The 20,290-nt window shown below is 44.0% G+C and overlaps 2 protein-coding genes across 5 annotated transcripts in view; one reads left to right on the top strand and one right to left on the bottom strand.

Moving 5' to 3' along the window:
- Nucleotides 1–20,290, top strand: part of fancl (FA complementation group L) — a 49,640-nt gene that overhangs the window by 15,126 nt on the left and 14,224 nt on the right. The window contains exons 7-14 of one of the 2 annotated variants that reach the window (XM_056291759.1): nt 1,280–1,348; nt 9,204–9,354; nt 11,696–11,779; nt 12,987–13,032; nt 13,453–13,534; nt 14,388–14,504; nt 16,188–16,259; nt 17,435–17,521. In XM_056291759.1, coding sequence (XP_056147734.1) covers nt 1,280–1,348; nt 9,204–9,354; nt 11,696–11,779; nt 12,987–13,032; nt 13,453–13,534; nt 14,388–14,504; nt 16,188–16,259; nt 17,435–17,470 — 657 coding nt within the window. In that variant the 3' untranslated portion in view covers nt 17,471–17,521. The other variant, XM_056291758.1, reaches the window with a different exon arrangement.
- The window catches only part of vrk2 (VRK serine/threonine kinase 2), a 44,189-nt gene continuing 41,394 nt past the window's right edge, over nt 17,496–20,290 (bottom strand). Inside the window, exons 16-17 of one of the 3 annotated variants that reach the window (XM_056291756.1) lie at nt 18,281–18,415; nt 17,496–17,943 (exon numbers count right to left, since the gene is read on the bottom strand). In XM_056291756.1, the coding sequence (XP_056147731.1) occupies nt 17,890–17,943; nt 18,281–18,415 (189 nt within the window). In that variant the 3' untranslated portion in view covers nt 17,496–17,889. The remainder of the gene's footprint in view (nt 17,944–18,280; nt 18,416–20,290) is intronic. The other 2 variants (XM_056291755.1, XM_056291757.1) reach the window with 2 other exon arrangements.

Raw genomic sequence — 20,290 nt, forward strand, 5'->3', positions numbered from 1 at the left:
CCTTTAATCACAACATATACTTGAATATATGGTTTTCGGTGTCTCAGGACCAGAAGCTTTTTTCTTCCTCAGCCTGGCTTCCTGAAGAGAGACTTTTTAAGGTCGTGGCTACAAAGTAAAACTCATCAATGCTGATAGGAGCGGTCATTATGTTTTGGGCATCTGGTGTAAATCTTCTTTCAGTAAATGAAAGTTTTGCTATTGAGATCCTGGTTGAAGCTTATTCACACACACTGTGGGCCACTGTGCCATATATATATATATATATGGCACAGTGGCCCAGTGGTGAGCACTGTCGCCTCACAGCAACAAGGTCCTGGGTTCGAACCCCAGGGTTGTCCAACTTTGGGGGTCATCCCAGGTCGTCCTCTGTGGAGTTTGCATGTTCTCCCCGTGTCTGCGGTGGGTTTTCTCCAGGTACTCCAGTTTCCACCACCATCAAAAGGCATGCATGTTAGGGTTAATGCTCCTGTCTGTGGCCCTGACCGAGGCAATGGCGAGACGACCTGGAGTTGGTCCCCGGGTGCTGCACGGTGGCCGCCCACTGCTCCTAGCTGCACAGCTAGGATGGGTTAAATGCAGAGTATAATTTCCTTACTGGAATTCATAAAGTATATCAAAATCAAATCAAATATAGATAGATAGATAGATAGATAGATAGATAGATAGATAGATAGATGGATGGCAAAGGAAAGTACACCATAAGGTGTCTTAGTAAGGTGGTGGCCCACCACGAACCTCCAGAATAGCTTCAGTGCTCCTTGTCATAGATTCTACAAGTCTCTGAACTCTACTGGAGCGATGGGATGCCATTCTTCCACAAGATATTCCCTCATTTGGTGTTTTGATGATGGTGGTGGAGAGGACTGTAACATGTTGGTCCAAAATCTCCCATAGGTGTTCAATTGGGTTGAGATCTGGTGACTGAAGGCCCTATCATATGATTTACATAATTTTCATACTCATTAAACCATCTAGTGACCCCTCGTGCCCTGTGGATGGGGGCATTGTCATCTTGGAAGAGACCACTTCCACCAGGATAGAGATGTTTCATCATAGGATAAAGGTGATCACTCAGAATAACTTTGTATTGGTCTGCAGTGACCCTTCCCTCTACGGGGACAAGTGGACCCAAACCATGTCAGGAAAATGCCCCCCCACAGCTTAACAGAGACCCCAGACCCCCTCATTGTAGGGGTCAAGCATTCAGGTTTTTATTTTCATCTCTCATCCGTCTAAATGTCATATATCATACCGACTTTCTTTATTCACCACTCAGCATCCTGCAGAGGCCCCAGAATGTTCCGCTGACCTGCCCATCCCGCTGCCCATCACTTGGACACCACAGGTATACACACACACACGCACGCACACACACACACACACACACACACACACACACACACATATAGATTTTGTTTCACTTCCCTTCCTCTTTTCTCCACATATACACCCCACATCTGAACCTCTAACGCTTACATCACCCATGTTATTGCACTTATGACAGTGTTTCTTATATAATATGAGGAAGTGCGTGGTCTGTGTGTGTTTGTGTGTGTGTGCGAGTGTGTGTGTGAGAGAGGGAGAGGTTAGTAAGGTGGCATAGAATCAGAAATAGAGGAGAGGGAGAAGTGTGAGGAAGGGAATCTGCTCAGAGATGCTGATGTGTGGGCAGATTGTGTGTGTGTGTGTGTGTGTGTGTGTGTGTGTGTGTGTGTGTGTTTGCACGCACGCATGTGCATGTATGTGTGTGAGTGTGTGTTACTGAGCTGATTCATGGCAGGCGTATAGTGAGGACCAGCTCAGAACAGTGCTGCCGTATGGAGCCTGTCTTCCTGCTGGGCTGTTGATGGATCTCTCCCACACTGCAACATCTAGTGTGTGTGTGTGTGTGTGTGTGTGTGTGTGTGTGTGTGTGTGTGTGTGTGTGTGTGTGTGTGTGTGTCTAACGTGTGTGTGTTTAGTGCATGCTTGTGTCTCGTGCCTGTGTGTGAATGTGGAGCGGTCAGGGGAGGGGTCTGTCTGTCGGCAGCACTGACATGTTCATTTGAATGAGTAATTATTGGCTGCTCTGTCGCAGGGCCAAGACGTGCCATTCGCTGTGGTTGTGCCGAACTGGAAGGGAAAGAAAAAGCAACCTGAGTCTGCATGCATGTCTTTGTCTCTTGTGCGATACAAAGGTGATCTCAATGACAGAACAACCAAAGTCCACAGCCCCTGCGATTTTTTTTCTTTCTTCTTCTGCATCTTTAGGATGTTGAATTCAACTCAGCCTGACATCAAAATGAAAAAAGTGAGGATTTTTTTTTTGCTAATGATTAAGGCTGCAACTATTGATTATTTTCATAATTGATTAATCAATAGATTTTTTTAATTAATAATTTAAAAGTCAAAAATACTGATAAATGCCGGTCTGAAGTTTCCAGTGGCCAAGTGTCTTAAAACTGTTTACTTAGTCTGACTAACAGCCAAAAACCCCTCAAGTATTCATTTCAGTCATTCATTTTAGCACTGGTAACAATTCATGCAAAACACACAATGCCAATGTAGAGTTTTTATTTACATTTTTTCTCCAATGGAATTAGAAATGTGAAAGGCTGGCTTGGGATCAAGTAGGAAGATCACGCTGAATCGAATGCCTCTTTTCCATTATATGGTACCGACTCGACTCGACTCGCCCTTTTTTCATTTTCCAGTACTGGAAAGTACCGGCATTTTGGTAACTGTTACCATTTTTCTGGTACCACCTTTATCGAGGTTCCAAAAAAAAACTGGAGTGGGTACCAAAATGGATGCAGAGGGGATACTGTTACGGTAATGGAAAACGACACAGAAGCGAGTCGAGTCAAGTTGAGCCGGTACCATGTAGTGGAAAAGGGGCAGAAGCTTTCCACATTCCTCCAAGTGTCTCAGAGAATCCTCTGCAACATAATTGGGAGTTTTCCTGTGACCAGTACTCTCGGACTGAGAGAGCAATGCATATGCCAGCATTTGGTGTCCACAGCACCAGGGACCTCATTGATAAGAGTCAGCGTAGATTCCATCCTAAAACATTGTGTACGCACAAACCTTAATATCTGTGTACGCACAAAAATATTCAGATATATAAAACCATGCGGCGTACACTTGTACGCAGTCTTCTCATTATATATACCCACCTGTGTTGAATTGTGCGTGTTTGAACTCCCGTGTGTTGTCCCACAATCATCCATAAATAGTCAGTGCTCAATAGCTGATGAATATGCTAACGTTTCTAATGAGCCTTTGTTGGACTACTCACTAGCAAGCACCACACCATCAACAAGATGTGTTTAAATTATTCATTAAAGAAAAAGGATTGATGTGCTTAGTTCTTGTATTTCTTCCGCTATCTGACTGCATTGTGGGGAAGCTTCGTAAGGAATCCGCCTTCGCACTCAGGCAACAATGAGCCCCCTCAGGACCCTACAGCGAGAAATGCAGTGGGGGGAGGGACACAGAAGAGGAGGAGTGGGTTAGCCAGGAAGTGACGTGGTTAAGGTGTGGTCCTGCTCCTGAAATTTTGCTAGTTAAGCTTCAATTCACTAGCAAGGACCACACCATCAACAAGATGCGTTTAAATGATTTAATATAGAGAATTATAGGGAATCCACTGTAGCACCCAGGGGACAATGGGCCCTGAAAACCTCCAGTTACTTAAGATATGATTGAGCAGATCTGAGATCTTTGACATCTGAACGGATGTAGAGATGATAAGTTTGGGAGGACCAACGGCCCGTGAGTTGCATGATGTGTTCTGGGATGCTATTGTGGCAGCTCTGATCCTGAAGGAGTGACTGGAGTAATGAACGGGAGAATTGCCAGACAAGGAGAGTATGTAGCAGAAGAGATGGTGGAACCAGAATCAAGTCCGGATTCAGAGATGAAAAGAGGATCTGTTGATGTTATGCTGTGAGATATTCAGAATAACAAGTAGCTTGCGAGCATCTCGAAAGGATTCAGTGGTGATTAGATTTTGAAGAAAAAGACAGTTGTAGGCTGACCGGATCAGTTGTTGTTTTTTTCTTTCCGCTTTAAGTAGTGTCATGGTGTCATCTGAGAAATAAGACAAGTCTGAAATGCAAGCGTGGCAGCATGGGTTGAAGTGAATGGTTGAGGCGGTGAATTCGAAGCATCTGAGGAAACCGAAAAAAAGCAAGCAAGAACATGGCTTCTAGAATTCAAGCAACATGAGGACCATATCTGGAGTGGATGGTGTGGATGCAGACTGACAGCAAGTTGGCAGTATGAGGAAGGTGGCAAGGAGTTTTACCTGGCTCTTGACGTAGGAGTCTTTTGAGGAGTGAAGTTATTTGAGGATGGATGGCTGGAGGCCAGGCCCAGACTGCCGGTTATGAGTTTGGAGGAGAAGCTGATGCCGTTGAGATAAACTTTGATTGTGTGTGATTTAATAGCCGACACGGAATGGGCATGGGTAATGAAACAAGTCAAGGTGACAAGATCAAATGGCAGGAAAGTTATGTTATACTGGTTGTGAAAGTAATGGAAAGTTTTCCAAGCTGTCCAGCAGGATGGGGGCATTGAGGGTGATAGACTGTTGATGATGGTGTTCTGGGAGTCAACGATCAGAGTTATTAGGGCAGGATTTATGAGTTGAATGTCTAATGCTGAATATGGAGGAACAGAGATGGAAGGGTATCTGCATGAGGGGCCAAGCTTCTGAACTTCTGAAACCAAAAAGAGAGAGACAGCGATGGCGTTGGAGTGACAGGGAACATGAGCTGCGTGGAGGACATATTGGTGTGTGGTGGAGTGCCAGATTAGGCGGCACACGAATGGCATGATGGATGGGGAGTAGGAGCATCCTTTGTTGATTATGTCTACAACTGCGAGGTTGTCTGAGTATGTAAGGATGGACTTGCGGGACCATTCATGGTCCTACAGAATAGCTGCAGCTATTATGGGGTAGAGCAATGTCCTTGAGCAAGACACTGAACCCTTAACTGCTCCTGATGAGCAGGTTGGCACCTTGCATGGCAGCCTCTGCCATCAGTGTATGAATGTGTGTGAGAATGGGTGAATGGAAGGCATACACTGTTAAGTGCTTTGAGTGTTCGGTAGACTAGAGAAGCACTATATAAAATGCAATCCGTTTACCATTTTGCTGGACTCACTCACTTCCTGGATGGTGTTTGGACTACAGAAAGTGGAGTCTCAGGCATGGAGGTGCCGGGGACGTTTTTGGCTTCTGTTGCTGGGTCTGTTGGTGTGGGCTGGCGGAATCTTTGGGCTTGATCATTCTGATTTTGTCCAAATAGATCATCGTCCGATGGGAGTAGTGAGATGAAGTCCATGCTCAAGATGAGTTTAGTGGATGGATGATGTTGCTTGTATGATTAATTAGTAGTTTAATTGTTTGAGTGTGCTCAAGGCGATGTTGCATGATGTTTTCTCATATTGTTCTCTCATATTCTGCCGCAGAAATATGAGAGTGGAAGAGTAGGAGAGGGTTAGGTCGGTATTTATAGGAATGCCGGAAGTGACATGGTTGAGGTGTGGTCCTGCTCCTGAAACTTCACTAGATAAGGTTCAGTCATTGAGGAAAAGTTGGAGATGTTAACTTTAAGAAAGAAGGCAAAATTTGCGGAGTGCGAGATTGAGGCGCTCATCACTGAGGTTGAGCACTGTAAAGGTGTACTGTTTGGGGTCTTCAGTAGAGGCATCTCAAACAAATGGAAACAACTTGAATGGCAACATGTGATGGCAGCAGTGAACAGTGTTGGCTCCACACTGCGAAATTGTTGTCAAAGTAGAAAATGTACTTAGTGAAATTTGTCCTGTATGAAAAGAACTTGTAAAAAATTATACCATAGATGGTGCATCACTTCTTCATGTAATGCAATCAGTGGAGGAGCTTGTTCTTCATTTATAGGGTGATCCTATAGGGTGATCCCACAGTAATTGGGTTGATAATTGACAACAATGAATAAAGCTATGGGAAGGAGGTGAGGGACCTATCCATATGATGTCAAGGTAACAACCTCTCCCTAAATGTTTACAAAACAAAGGAGATAATTGCTGTTATTGGGAATTCCAAAATAGTTCATACACCAGTTTACATCAAAGAAGTACCTGTTGAAATTGTGAAGAACTTCAGATTTTTATGCATTCGGATCTCAGGCTCCCTCTCTTGGTCCCTAAACACCAGTTGTGTCATTAAGAAGGCACAGCGGAGACTATACTTTGTGAGATGACGTAAAAAATTCAGAATGTCTATAAAAACCCTGGTCAGTTTCTATCAGACTACCACAAAGAGCATCCTTACTGGAAGCGTACTGGTGTGGTTTGGCAACCCGACTGAACAGGACCACAAACAACTGAGAAGGATAGTAAAAACGGCTTCAAAAATCCTTGGAACAGCACTGCCATAGCTTCAGGACATTTACACCACCTGTTGCAGAAGGAAGGCCCTAAATACTATGATGGAGGACACCATCGCCCAGCACATGGTCTGTTCTCCTCCTTCCCTCAGGACAACGCTTACAGAGCATCAGAGCTTGGACCAACCACCTCAAAGACAGTCTTTACCCCCAGGCGGTCAGAATAATACACAGTCGGCTCCTTACATAACTTTAATTGATTTATCATTTTGTGGGATTCCATCCATCCATCCATCCATTATCTGAACCGCTTATCCTGCTCTCAGGGTCGCAAGGATGCTGGAGCCTATTCCAGCAGTCATTTGGCGGCAGACACACAATCATACCTAGGGACAACTTAGTATGGCCGATTCACCTGACCTACATGTCTTTGGACTGTGGGAGGAAACCGGAGCCCCCGGAGGAAACCCACGCAGACACGGGGAGAACATGCAAACTCCACACAGAGGACGACTCGGGACAACCTGGGACGACCCACCAAGGTTGGACAACCCTGGGGCTCGAACCCAGGACCTTCTTGCTGTGAGGCAACCGTGCTAACCACTGCACCACTGTGCCGCCCCCTGTGGGATTCCTGGTTTCTTATTTATTGTTTTTGTTATTATTGATTATTTCCTTACATATAGTTTTTAAGAGAGGGCCAGGGCACATGCATTTCATTACATTTGAAGGTACGTGGTGCTTTGTATATGTAGTATATGATATAAAGTTAACTTGAACTTATAAGACCATTAATAGACGAGTGGACAGGTGTTGGTGGTTCCATCTAATTTTTTTTATCCGAGGACTGAGTTTTACTTTGCGATCTCACCATCAGGCGTCACTGATTCCCGTGTCTGAAAAACGTTGTGTAAGCTCTGCGCATGGGTGATAGGATGCATAGAAAAGCGCACCTTTTTCCACATAGAATTTTCCTATAAATCCCGACGTTTGGGGTGAAAGATGTGTATGCACATTTCACCCGTTTACTTAGCTTTTCTGTGCATAGCAACCTTTGTAAATGAGGCCCCAGGTCAAACATGTAGGAAGAATGAGGAGCTGAATTGAAAGGTGGTGTAGCTCTACAGAAGGTCATGGGAACAGAGAATATTAGGTGTTATGAGTTGGAAGTTGGAAAAATAAAAACCATTGATCCTACAAGAGACGGTCCTCAGAAAACACTGAGCACCCGGGAGAGAAGAACCTCAACCCAAGGACTGTCAAAGTTAGAATATGAGAGAATTTTCTAGAAGAACAGCAGTCGGTATAGTGCTTCATCTGTCTTTCCCAGGCATTGTCATCCCAACTTGGCCAGGGCTTTTCACATATTTTAAGGTAGACTGGGCGAGAATTCCCAAATCTAGTTGTGCCAAGCCGATACAGAAATAGGTGTGCAGAACTGACCGGGCGGGTGAATAACACAACTGTTGACTGACGTTTGCATGAACCGGGCTGAGCAGCACCACTGGTTAGCAGTGGGCAACCACCCTAACTCCTGAAGTGAGTGGCGGCACGACCGTATAGTGTGTGTGTGTGTGTAATTGTGATTAGGTAGAATTCAGTTTTTCTATTTTTCTCTTTTTAAAGGAGCGCCACCTACCTCAGCTTCTGTCAGCCAACCTTTTTTTCCCTGATACTGAAGTTGTCATCAGACATACAGCCAATCCAGCCCTGCATGTTGTGTGTGTGTGCACACACTCTAAATTTCCAGTCGACATGAAGGCACACATCAGCATTCTTTTTAATATACAATAGGTGTGGCGCACAACAGCCAGACACTTCCAGTACAATCCATTCCAGCATCTATTCATTCACACAAACACCCAGTGACATACTCAAGGAGCTAACGCTCGCGCTCTCTCTCTCTCTCTCTCTCTCTCTCTCTCTCTCTCTCTCTCTCTCTCTCATAATGTCAGTCAAACCTCCCCTACAACAGGAATTCAATTACCAGCTCCTCTCTTCTCCCTGCCTGTGTGTAGCGTAGTTATCCAGAGCTGGAACCATAATCATGCCACTGGCATTAATTGGGCTGTAATTGCCGAGGCTCTCGCACCTGGTCGATGCTTAATTGTGCGCACTGTGCCGGCACAATGACCCATCATTTTTGGTTTTTTTTTTTTTTTTTCCCCTGTCGTTCTATCTTAACATCTCCCACGTCTCTGTCCACCTCCTTTTCTCACTTAAAAAAAAAAAATCAATTATATAAACAATGCGTGTTTCAACATTATGATTCACCTCAATGTGAAAAATAATTATTGAAAATATTAAGAGCAAATATTGTTTACTCCTCATTTCTCCCTCCCCTCCCCCTCAGTTGTTATTTTAGAATATTACCTTAATCTAATTTCGTACTGATTCACACTTTTTTACTGGGTTTAAATACTCAAATTTCCAAATTATACTGCCTAAGATATGGCTTTTAATAGAAGTTTGACTCAAACGGTGTAGCACAAATCCAGTAGTTAAACTGCTATGGTTTTCTAGAGTAAAAGCCTGAGTTTTTGTCTCCAAACATATTTATCTTGGTAGTTCTTATTACCACCCACACACTCACTACCTGAACACCCGCCCGACCCATTCACATGTCAAAGCAGGACCCTAGAAACTATGGTTGCCTGTTTGGACAAAATACTTGTCAATAGCAGCACAAAAGAGGGCTCCAAACCTCTCCAACATTAGTTTAACATTCTCTCTCACAGAAGACTGGAAGGAGATGGATTTCTGACTGTTTTGCAGACTTTTTTATTTTTAGTTTGTGTTTGAAAATTCATAATATGTAAGCTGACTTGTGATCCGGCTCAGCAGAGTACTCTTGGACAGCTCCACAAACAGTTCCTGCTGGTTTTGGAATCCTTGGAAGAGTTCTGGGAAGTCCTGGACGAAATCGACAGCAAAACATGGATCCTGGAGCCGGAAAAACCAAGTCGGGCTGACACCATGAGGAGAATCGCCATCGGTACAAATGCACATGCACACACACACGCACGGACACACACACGGACACACACACATACACACTGACTGACTGACTCCAGGCTCTTACCCATCTAACCCCACTTGCTCCCTGTATGTGATTGTTCATTGGCTGCCTGTGACATCATCACTTCATTTACATGTTGGTGTCTCCTCTCTATATCCTCCCAGCCCACACAAAAGGCTCATTGGAGTTTATTAGACATTTATTTTTTCAAAAGGGGCGTCTTGCATTGTTTCACTATCACAGTTTTTCCTCAATCGCTTAGATGCACTTACGGAAACATTAACCTCATTCTCAGAGAAGGGCCTCCAAACCCAACTGCATTAACACAACTGGCCACAGCACTGTTTCAATTCTCATTGTGTTTGCACAAAATTCAAATACGAAAACATATTTTGCAAAACACTAAATGCAATTATTGTTACATAATTGACACTGCTTAAATCATTGAATACAAAGTACTGTGTTCAACGATCATTTTGCTTGTCCAAAAGAAAAGGCCAGCATAACACGTGTGATTCCAGTGAGTCACTTCCCCAGAAAGTTTCTACCAACTGAAATGTAAAAGAGAACACGTGCTGCCAGTCCCATCCCACAGGCGTAACCTATGTGACACCCCAAGCACACTGGTGTAATGCTGGGGGTTCTAGTGCACAGTGTTGGTGAGAATGGAGCAACAAGCAAGTGTCAGACAGGGGCAACAACCTATCTCTGCAAGAGGAAAAGGTGTCCAAACGCATAGTGGTGTGGAAGGGGGAAGAAGAGCACACAGAGGATGGGGCAGGGCCAAGGCGTTGTCAGGTAATCCCAAATGAAATCCGGGCTGCCATTGTAGACCATGTAGTAAACCCCGGCCGAAGTTTTGCGGAAGCAGGTCGAAGGGCGCAGCCTCGGCTGAGCCGGTCTGCTGTGGCTTCGATTACACAGTTGTACAGGGATGAAAACAGGTGTGTGACCACAACACCATACAGCACATCACATACACAGTACCGCACATGACTGCATCCTTGTAAACTTGGTCAGGCCATGCAGTAAAATCTCACTGAAGAATCTATTGACTCTATCCATGAATCCATACAATATGTTTTACACTTTTACTGCAGAATACTACCACTACCCCACTCTGGTGACAGAGACCTAGTATTCACACCTGATCAGGAGATGGCAAATAGTGAAAACGGTGAGGGCAAACAATGCCGTCAGACTTGGAAAGATTCAGAGTGCTGTTATACAAGGTACATCATCTTCCAGAACATTGCCTCTGTGAGTCTCTCCACCATTGACCGGGCACTGGAGAGGCACACAATCTCAGTGAAACAGCTGTACAAAGTTCCAATCGAAAGGAATAGTGAGAGGGTGAAGGAGCGAAGATACCTGTATGCATGGTAAGGCCATATAGTAACATCTTTCCTTTCAGTATGTGTGGGTATTTTTTCAGATCATGTACTGCAACAAAATGTGGGCTATACTGTAAGTGTACTGTGGCTGTGCTGTGCTGTATGGAATGGTGCCCTGTACTACAGTATTTGGGTATGATTTGAACTACTGTGTTTTTATGTGTTTTGCAGAGGGTCATGAAGCTAGAGGCTAGTGACCCCCCCCCCCAACACACACACACACATATTTTTGTGTGGGACAATTGTTTGTACTGTCAGCAACATATATACAGTCTCTCCAGTTCGCTTTCGCTGCAAATACTTAACATTTTGTGTGTCAGTGTTTGCCCAATGGCGGCACTGTGGCGCAGTGGTTAGTGCGGTTGCCTCACAGCAAGAAAGTCCTAGGTTCAAGCCCTGGGGTTGTCCCGGGTCGTCCTCTGTGTGGAATTTGCATGTTCTCCCCGTGTGAGCGTGGGTTCCCTCCGGGTGCTCCGGTTTCCTCCCACAGTCCAAAGACATGTAGGTCAGGCGAATTGGCTGTACTAAACTGTACCTAGGGGTGTGTGTGTGTGTGTGTGTGTGTCGGCCCTGCGATGGACTGTCCAGGGTGTCTCCCTGCCTGCCACCCAATGACTGCTGGGATAGGCTCCAGCATCCCCGTGACCCTGAGAGCAGGATAAGCAGTTCGGATAATGGCTGGATGGAGGTTCTACTGTACTAGTTTAGTGTTATGAGAAATGCTTTTACCATTTTGGGAATTGCACTCAATTTTGAGAATGAGATTACTGGTTTGGGAAATGCATCAAAGCGATTGAACCCCCCCCCCCCCAAAAAAAACAACCTAAAAGCATACATGCAGACACACAAAAGATGTGCTGAAACATTACCAGCTAATTATTTGCAGGGAAAGAAACAAATTACAGCCATGCTCATGTGTGCAGGGAACAACATGTCAATCAAAGTGGAGGTGGATCCCAGACACCCCAAGATGCTGCCGGAGAGCTGCCTACTGGGAGCCGACCATGGTGGGTTCAAATCCAAATTGTCTATATTTGCTTTCCCCATCATTTCAATGTAGAAAATGTCATGTAATATTACACAGTAGAATCTGAGATGTTTGTTGTGTGATGGTAGTCGATGCTGAAGTGTCCAGCTTCAAGAAATGTGCATTTGTGTGTATGACAGCGTTTGTGGCCATGTTCTTACTAATACAGTCATAGTGTATCTGAAAAACAGCTTTGTAGGTACTCTTGAAGGTATTCATGCTCAGTAAAATGTCAAGGATTTGAAAATGAAGAGTACAGCAGACCGGCTCAGACGAGAGTCTGACTCAGAGTTTATGACTCCCCTGGCAGATATGGCCTGATCTCCCTCCATCTGTCCCTGAAGAGTGAATTCAGGGTGGAAAAGGGGGCTGAGAGCATCCCAAAAACAGCTTGAGACATCACCACATCTTCCTCCTAAGACTGATTTACCTCCAAAGGAGGCAATACAGTGCAAATATTGCCTTCATGCAGGGATTAACTGTCAGACAGAGATAAAGAGGGAAGGGTAGCATCGCCACGCAGTGTTGGACTCTCGATGCTCCAGCTCCTTCCTGTCTGTGCTGGTGGTTGTTTGTCCGCCTGTCAGTGTTTGCAGTGTTTTCCCTTCGAGCTGCGACGAGACCAGAACCAGCCGGCAACGTTTGGTACATTCTATTTAAGTCGCCATCAATTGTAGACGATTGTTTCTGTGGACCCAAGGTCACATTTGGCCGACACCACTCAAGTCCTTGCCGGTTGCCTAGCAATGGACCTCAAAAGATATTAAACATCACACACACACAAACACACACACACACACACACACACACACACACACACACACACACACACACTTCAGCCGGTGAAGCAGGCGGTGACCCTCAAACATAAGGGGTTGCAGAGAAATATTGCTTTTTGCATGTTGGAATAACAAACAGTAAATGATGAGTTGTGCAGGGAGGGGGTGGGGGTGGGGAGAAATGCTCCCTGGTGGAACAGAAGAAGTGGTGATGGTTAATATCAGACAGCGGTGACACTCCATGTCTATTGTGAACTGGACGGCTGTCAAATAAGAGACGCCGCCAGAGAGCTGTGTGTTTGAGTCATGCCTTCTACCGTTGGCGCACACATTTTCTGAGTGCTTACAAAAAGGTGTGAATAGGATGCGATGGAAATCTGTACATAACGTGCTGCTTTCTGTTTGCAGCGGTGACGCCATTGAAGAACAAGTTAAACGCCAACATGCACCTGTGGTGAGACGTAAACCTCTTCATCATCTTTAACGCTCGTAGACGTTGCATTTCTGTGACGGTTACTGGACTCAGACAAGAGGTACCAGTTAAACCTGGCCCTTAGACGTAACCACAGGCCAAAGAACCATCTGGATAGTGCATTCAGAGAGCCATTCAAAAAGGCCCATATATTTGAATTAAGACGTAAAAACTATGCCAAAGCTTTAAAAATTGTGAGCAATGTCTCCCTGCAAGTCCCATCTCTGTTATTCCACATATCTTCTTCCACCGCCGTTTAGTTTTTAAGCTGCATAAATTCTCTGGCTTTTTTTTTTTTAACACCAGTGATGAAATCCTCTTAATCATCCCCCAGTGTCTTTGCAGGCTCATTTGCATGTGTTTAATTAGTGTGTGAAGGAGTTGTCTGTGGTCTGTTGGCAGGAACCCGGACGCTAGCGTCTTGCACAACCTCCAGGATGTTTTGGAAATAGAATTCCCGTCACCCGCCACCCACCAGAAATCTGTACGTCACATCGCTGCCCTCCTCTTACATTTCAGACATGTCCATCCATGTCACAGTGTCCTCGATCTGGGATCCCGTGTGTATGTGAGACTTGGCATGTGTATAGCTGAGCTAGTATCTTGTGTTGAAGGACTGGGGGGGGGGGGTGTACACAATTTTTCTACCCATTGTAGTGTTTTGTTTTTTTTCCCTCCTATTTCCAAATTCTTATTTTTCCACAAAGCAGTCACAGATTTCCTTTATTTGGGTTCTTTACAGATGAGATCATTAGAATAACAAGGATGGCAGAATCCTCATGACTATGAAGATCGCTTAATCACATAAAATCCATTTATCCTTTATTTATTTAAATTTCCCCAGCTCGGTTTCATCAACATTTGAAGGAGCATGGAGAAGTTTGGTTGACCAGATGTTGAAAATTTTCTTTTTTCTTTACCTGCCATCTTTTGTTATAATAGATGGCTTGGGGGGGAAAAAAAATAGAAGCCCCTCATTAAACTAAAATGCAAACGAGAGAGAGGGGGTTGAAGAGAGATAATATGAATGTTTCAGAGGGGTTAGAAATACCACCGGGATGTGAGGCTCGTGGGAGCAAGGTGGGGACGGGCTGAGAGAAAGGGAGGAATCGCGGTAGGAAAAGGTGATGTCACTAACAGCTCGGGAGTTTGAACTGGAGACCTGTTTATCACTTGAATGGGTCGAGTGCTTGGAGCAGCCCCGTCTGAATTATCACATCCTTCATCAAACTAGTAAAAGCACATTCATCACAGCAGGTGGACCCACAAAATATGAACAGGTACGCTGAATATCTGTGTTTGGGTTTAATTGTGTGTGTGTGTTATGTATTCTGCAGAGCTTCAGCACCGAGTGTGGCATCTGTTATTCCTATCGACTAGAATCTGAAATTCCTGATCAGGTGTGCAATGACCCACGCTGTGGTCAGCCCTTCCACCAGGCCTGTCTGTACGAGGTATACGCACATGCACACACACACACACATATATACATAGTATTAGCGAATTCGGGGGGCAACCACAGGAACCGCCGCAGCCGGGACATGAACCTGTATCTCCCACACCGCGGGAGACATTGCTAACCACTCGACTAAAGGGTCCGACCCGTTAGCCAAGGGCTAATGTGTCTACAATATATATATATATATATATCAGCCAAAACATTAAAACCACAAGCTTAATATTGTGTAGGTCCCCCTTGTGCCGCCAAAAGAGCTCTGACCTGTGGAGGCATGGACTCCACAAGACCTCCGAGTGTCCTCTGGTATCTGGCACCAAGACATTAGCAGCAAATCCTTTAAGTCCTGTAAGTTGCGAGGTGGGGCCTCCATGGATCAGACTTGTTTTTCCAGCACATCCCACAGATGCTCGATCGGGTTGAGATCTGGGGAATTTGGAGGCCAAGACAACACCTTGAACTCTTTGTGATGTTCCTCAAACCATTCCTGAACAATTTTTGCAGTGTGGCAGGGTGCATTATCCTGCTGAAAGAGGCCACTGTCATCAGGGAATACCGTTTCCATAAAGGGATATACTTGGTCTGGAACAATGTTTAGGTAGGTGGTGCGTGTCAAACTAACATCCATATGAATGCCAGGACCCAGGGTTTCCTAGCAGAACATTACCCAGAGCATCACACTGCCTCCGCCAGCTTGCCTTCTTTCCATAGTTGCATCCTGGTGCCATCTCTTCTCCAGATAAACGACGCACACGCACGTGGCCATCTACATTATGTAAGATAAAACGTGATTTATCAGACTAGGCCACCTTCTTCCATTGCTCCATGGTCCAGTTCTGACGCTCACATGCCCATTGTAGGTGCTTTTGGCAGTGGACAGGGGTCATCATGGACACTCTGACTGGTCTGTGGCTACACAGCCCCGCACACAGCAAGTTGTGATGCACTGTGTGTTCTGTCTACCATAGGCAGCTTAACTTTTTCAGCAATTTGAGCTACAGTAGCTCTTCTATGGGATCAGACCAGACAGGCTAGCTTTGTGCTCCACACACATCAATGAGCCTTGGGTGCCCATGACTCTGTCGCCGGTTCAGCGGTTGTCCTTCCTTGGGCCACTTTTGGTAGGTACTGACCAGTGCATACTGGGAACACCAACAAGACCTGCTGTTTTGGAGATGCTCTGACCCAGTAATCTAGCCATCACAACTGGCCCTTGTTAAAGTCGCTGAGATCATTATGCTTGCCCATTTTTCCAACAAATGAACTGACTGTTCACTTGCTGCCCAGTATGTCCCACCCCTTGACAGGTGCCACTATAACAAGATAATGTTATTCACTTCCCTGTCAGTGGTTGTAATGTTTTGGCTGATATATTTTTTTCTAATTTTACACACACATCACAAAACTGTCAGACCATTTAACAGAAAGGATTTTATTGAACTTATCAGCAGGCCTCGCCTTACCCACAATGCATCTGTAGTCCACCTACTGGATGAAAAAAAGATTGCATTTTTTTTAATCTTTAGTTTAACAAGGTTAAACACAGCATCACATAAGGAGGCTGCACACTTCAAAAGCAGTATTATCAACGCTGCAAACCTCAAGGTGATTACTCTGGACAACAATGGATTCCTCCTTCTTTCACCTCATCCTGTCTCGACCTCCTCTTCTCTCTGCACAGTGGCTGCGGGCGCTTTCCTCAAGCAGGCAGAGCTTCAACATTGTTTTTGGAGAGTGTCCTTACTGCAGCAAGGTACGCACCTTACAATCCCACACTGTTCTTCACATCACGTCTCGAGGGCCTTCTCATTTTATTCAGACAAACCAATAGTTATTCACAGCTTGAATAACTTTGCACCATGAGTTGTGCAGCAGCCTTCATCCCCCTGGATGTCAAGTGAATTCTGCCATTTTTTGTGATTTAAGTGCCATTTTCTGAATGAATATAGCATATTTATAATTAGGGTTTGGTATCAAGGAACAGGTTCTCATTAAGAACCAGCTTCAAATGACCAAGAAACAGGTACTTGTTAGGAAATGTGACTTTCAAAGACATTGAATCTTGAAAACAGAGTTTGCCAAGCTACTGAGATATAACTATTGAAATGTGGAGAAAAAAAAAAGAATAAGAGAGGAAGTGTATTTATGCATGCTCAATAATCCAGGTAAGGAAATCACAGAAAGTTGAACCAGTTCATCTGGAGACTCAATAAACAGGTCCAGATGAACTGAGTCAACTTTCTGTGAGCAAGAGAGGAAGCGCAGATGAAACAAACAGCTCACATTTAGCTTGATAGAGAGGGATATTTACATTTAACATTTCTTTGAAAGGAGTTCACAGAGCAATATAACTCCTTGAAATGAGGGTCAGATGAACACAGGAAGTAAATGAACGTCATCGAGCGGTGACATTCCTACTCCCATTAATTCAGACAAGCAAACCACATGATTCATATCCTGCTGTTTATGGGATATTTACATACGGCCTGCTGTTATTTTTGTTGAAATTGACTGTCTATGTAGTTGGCATACTATAAGAGTGCAATCAGAATTATAATTCTTAGGAAGGACAGTGTCTGGGTGTAGTAATTTCAATGTAATATTACAGGGAGATGACCAAGGTCCTAAATGCGAAACATTATACTGACATTAAAGTTTATTTTTTTGAAACCGATTCAATAATAGATAAAACCCAGCTCTATTTTTAATAAGAAGTGGAAGATGGTTGTATTGTGCTCTCAATATGTTTGGTAGTCCTTCACGTAAGAGCAGCTGCGGTGAAATCAATAGTGAGCACCCACTTCATGCTTTTGTGATCATTAACATTTCATAGGCACAGAAGGCTTTAAGGTCTCCACAAATCTACTGTAATGTTAAGAAACCGACTTTAAAATACATAAAAGGTTTTTTGTTCTGCTTGTATTTCAGCCTATTAGTGTGAAGATGTCGGCACAAATACCCTGAGAGTCGGATGCAACCTTCAACTTTTCAACCTCCTCTGTTCAAGTGAATAAGGTATATAGCTAGACGCCTCAATGAGAGGCTGATAAATCTATTGGCTGTGGTAAGGAGAAACCGAGTCGATCCTTATTCCTCATATTAAAGCGACAGCACAAATCAGGAAGAAGGTGGCCGTAAAGACAGTACAGTAAAACAGTCCAATCCAGCCAGGCCACTGTTTGGCACCAGGCTCTTTCTCTGCTCCTTTGAGGGAACGTGTCCCAAGATTTGTTAGACTTCCTGTTGTCCCACTGGCCACGGCTTCTGTGGTCGACCATCATCTCACCCAGGTTCTTTGTGTAGTAGTTGCGTCCTTGGACGTTGAAGTCATTATTAGCTATTGAGTGTGTTTTGCTGACAGGGTTGCGATTCTCTTTGAGTTCTCATCTTGCTGAGGTAGCACGGCAGTCATCCGATTTCTTTAGGGATCTAGTTTTCTGTTAGAGTGAAATTTCAAATTATTGTCTTTTTTCTTGATTTGTCACTAGTCTTAATTGTATTACATTGTCTTCTTAAATATGTGCTTTAATGAACTTGTGAAATCTCCAGCACCAGTTATGGTATTGGATCCATTGCCGTTCTTGGAGCCTTCAGTTGCAATGTTTTATTGGACCAACACCTTGATAGGCCTATTGATTAATACTCTTACATTCATTTGCATTTATGTCATACCAGTGCTTACACAGTTTACTATTGCATTTAATTCACGGCACAAAATCAAAAGGGCTAATTTCAAGGTCAGTGTTTAGTTTTATCTGTGCACCTCGGCCTCACCGATGGTTTGTGCCCTATTGGAGGTGCCCACAGGTACTCTTTTGAAATGGGTTTTGGTCTTGCTTCCTCATCAGTTCCCATAGGCTCAGGCTTTGTTCTGGACGATTTTCTGACAGCAGATGAAGCTTTTCCCGCCTTCGATATGCAAAAGACACAAGACAACATTGGTGATTAATTATTCATTCAACAGGTTGACTGAATTCTAATTCTGCTTCATTTTGTGTTTTTACATAATTCATCTGTTTTTTCACAAGACATAAAATTGCGTAAAATATTTTGGTGTAAGCAATGAACTCTATTGTAAATAATGAGTCCAGACAAGAAAGGACTCAGGCACTCGTAGTTTGAAACCCAAATCACTTTCTATTTTGAATATATATATCTCAAGCCCTGGTAGTTCCTCCAGCTCAGCTGGGCGTGGAAGGGAACATTATTGGAAACCCAGATGTACATCAATACAACCACCCCAACCTCTCTAGGTGTCACACATGGGGTTGCATTAGCAGAACAGGAAATTGGTTATGTCAGTTTGGGATTTCATCCCAATTTCACCCGAAATTGGGATGAAAATCATATGTAATTGATTTATTTCATTAAATTTCATAACTATAAAGGCATAAATAGTATGTAGTATGTGCAGTTTGTGTAAGTAGTGTGTGTTTGTGTTCTCTACATTTGCTATTAATACCTTTTTATCCTACCACGTCTTTCTGCCATTTTGTGTATGAGAGTCAATAACCTGTCATCAGCTCCATTAATCAGAGTATTTCAATTAGGGATGCACCCTGTGAGGGCCTGGTGGCCTGTCCTGGGTGTCTCCCTGCCTGCCGCCCAATGACTGCTGGGATAGGCTCCAGCATCCCCACAACCCTGAGAGCAGGATAAGCGGTTTGGATAATGGATGGAATGAATGGAACTACAAAGGCTACACAAAACATCCAAGTTATCAGTAGATGGGGCATCCTGGTGGCTTGGCCAGCTGTGTGTACACAATATAGGCTGAGTCTGATCACGGTGTCCCAGGTTAAAATCCACCCATGTACTTTTGCATCTATTTACAGTTGTTGGTGAAAGAAATATTTTCTTCATACCGTCACTACTACTACTACTACTACTTTCGGCTGCTCCCGTTAGGGGTCGCCACAGCGGATCATCCGAGTCTTATTTATGATCCGCATATTTGATTTGGCAAAGATTTTACGCCGGATGCCCTTCCTGACGCAACCCTTCCCATTTGTCCGGGCTTGGGACCGGCACTAAGGATGCACTGGCTTGTGCATCCTCAGTGGCTGGGTTTCTTCATACCGTCACTGAGTATGCAAAATGTCTCATAGCATGCCAGTAAGCCAACTTCTGCTCAATGTTTTTTTACTATCATGAATGCCAGCTTCAGAAGTGGGTGTGAAGATTTGGACCAATCAGATTAGTTCTTACACACGCAAGAATTGGCGAGGCAATTAGTCAGGTAAGCTAACAGCTGGATCTTCTTTCAATTCAGATGGTAAAATAACACGACGAGAGACATTTAATTTTCCTAAAACATTAGCAATAAGGCTTGTTTGTTTGCATTTATTTATGTGCCAAAAGTGTGACATTGAGTCCTGTTTCACTGCACAATGGACATTAATGGAGAGGGAGAAAAAAGGATTGTCCATCTGGGCTGCATGGAGCAGCTATTGAAGAAGACATTTTTGTGATTATTAGGAGCAATATCATAGCCAGGTACAGTGCCCTCCACTAACACTGGCACCCTTGATAAATATGAGCTTGATTTTTCACTCAAAACATCAAGTAAAATCTAACCTGTAATTGAAGTAAAATGATGGAACGGGAAATTTTTTTCCAAAAATGTGTGCTACAATTATTCGCCCCTCAAGAAATTTATAAAAGTAAAATCTAATTGAAGTATATTTCCATTCATATTTGACTTTAAGTTCACATGAGTGATTAGGTGCACTTAAGTGGTCACCCATGACTTCCTGTTTCACTGTGGTATGAATATGACATGAC

This window comes from Lampris incognitus, chromosome 13 (genome assembly GCF_029633865.1).
Source record: "Lampris incognitus isolate fLamInc1 chromosome 13, fLamInc1.hap2, whole genome shotgun sequence".
Taxonomy (NCBI): domain Eukaryota; kingdom Metazoa; phylum Chordata; class Actinopteri; order Lampriformes; family Lampridae; genus Lampris; species Lampris incognitus.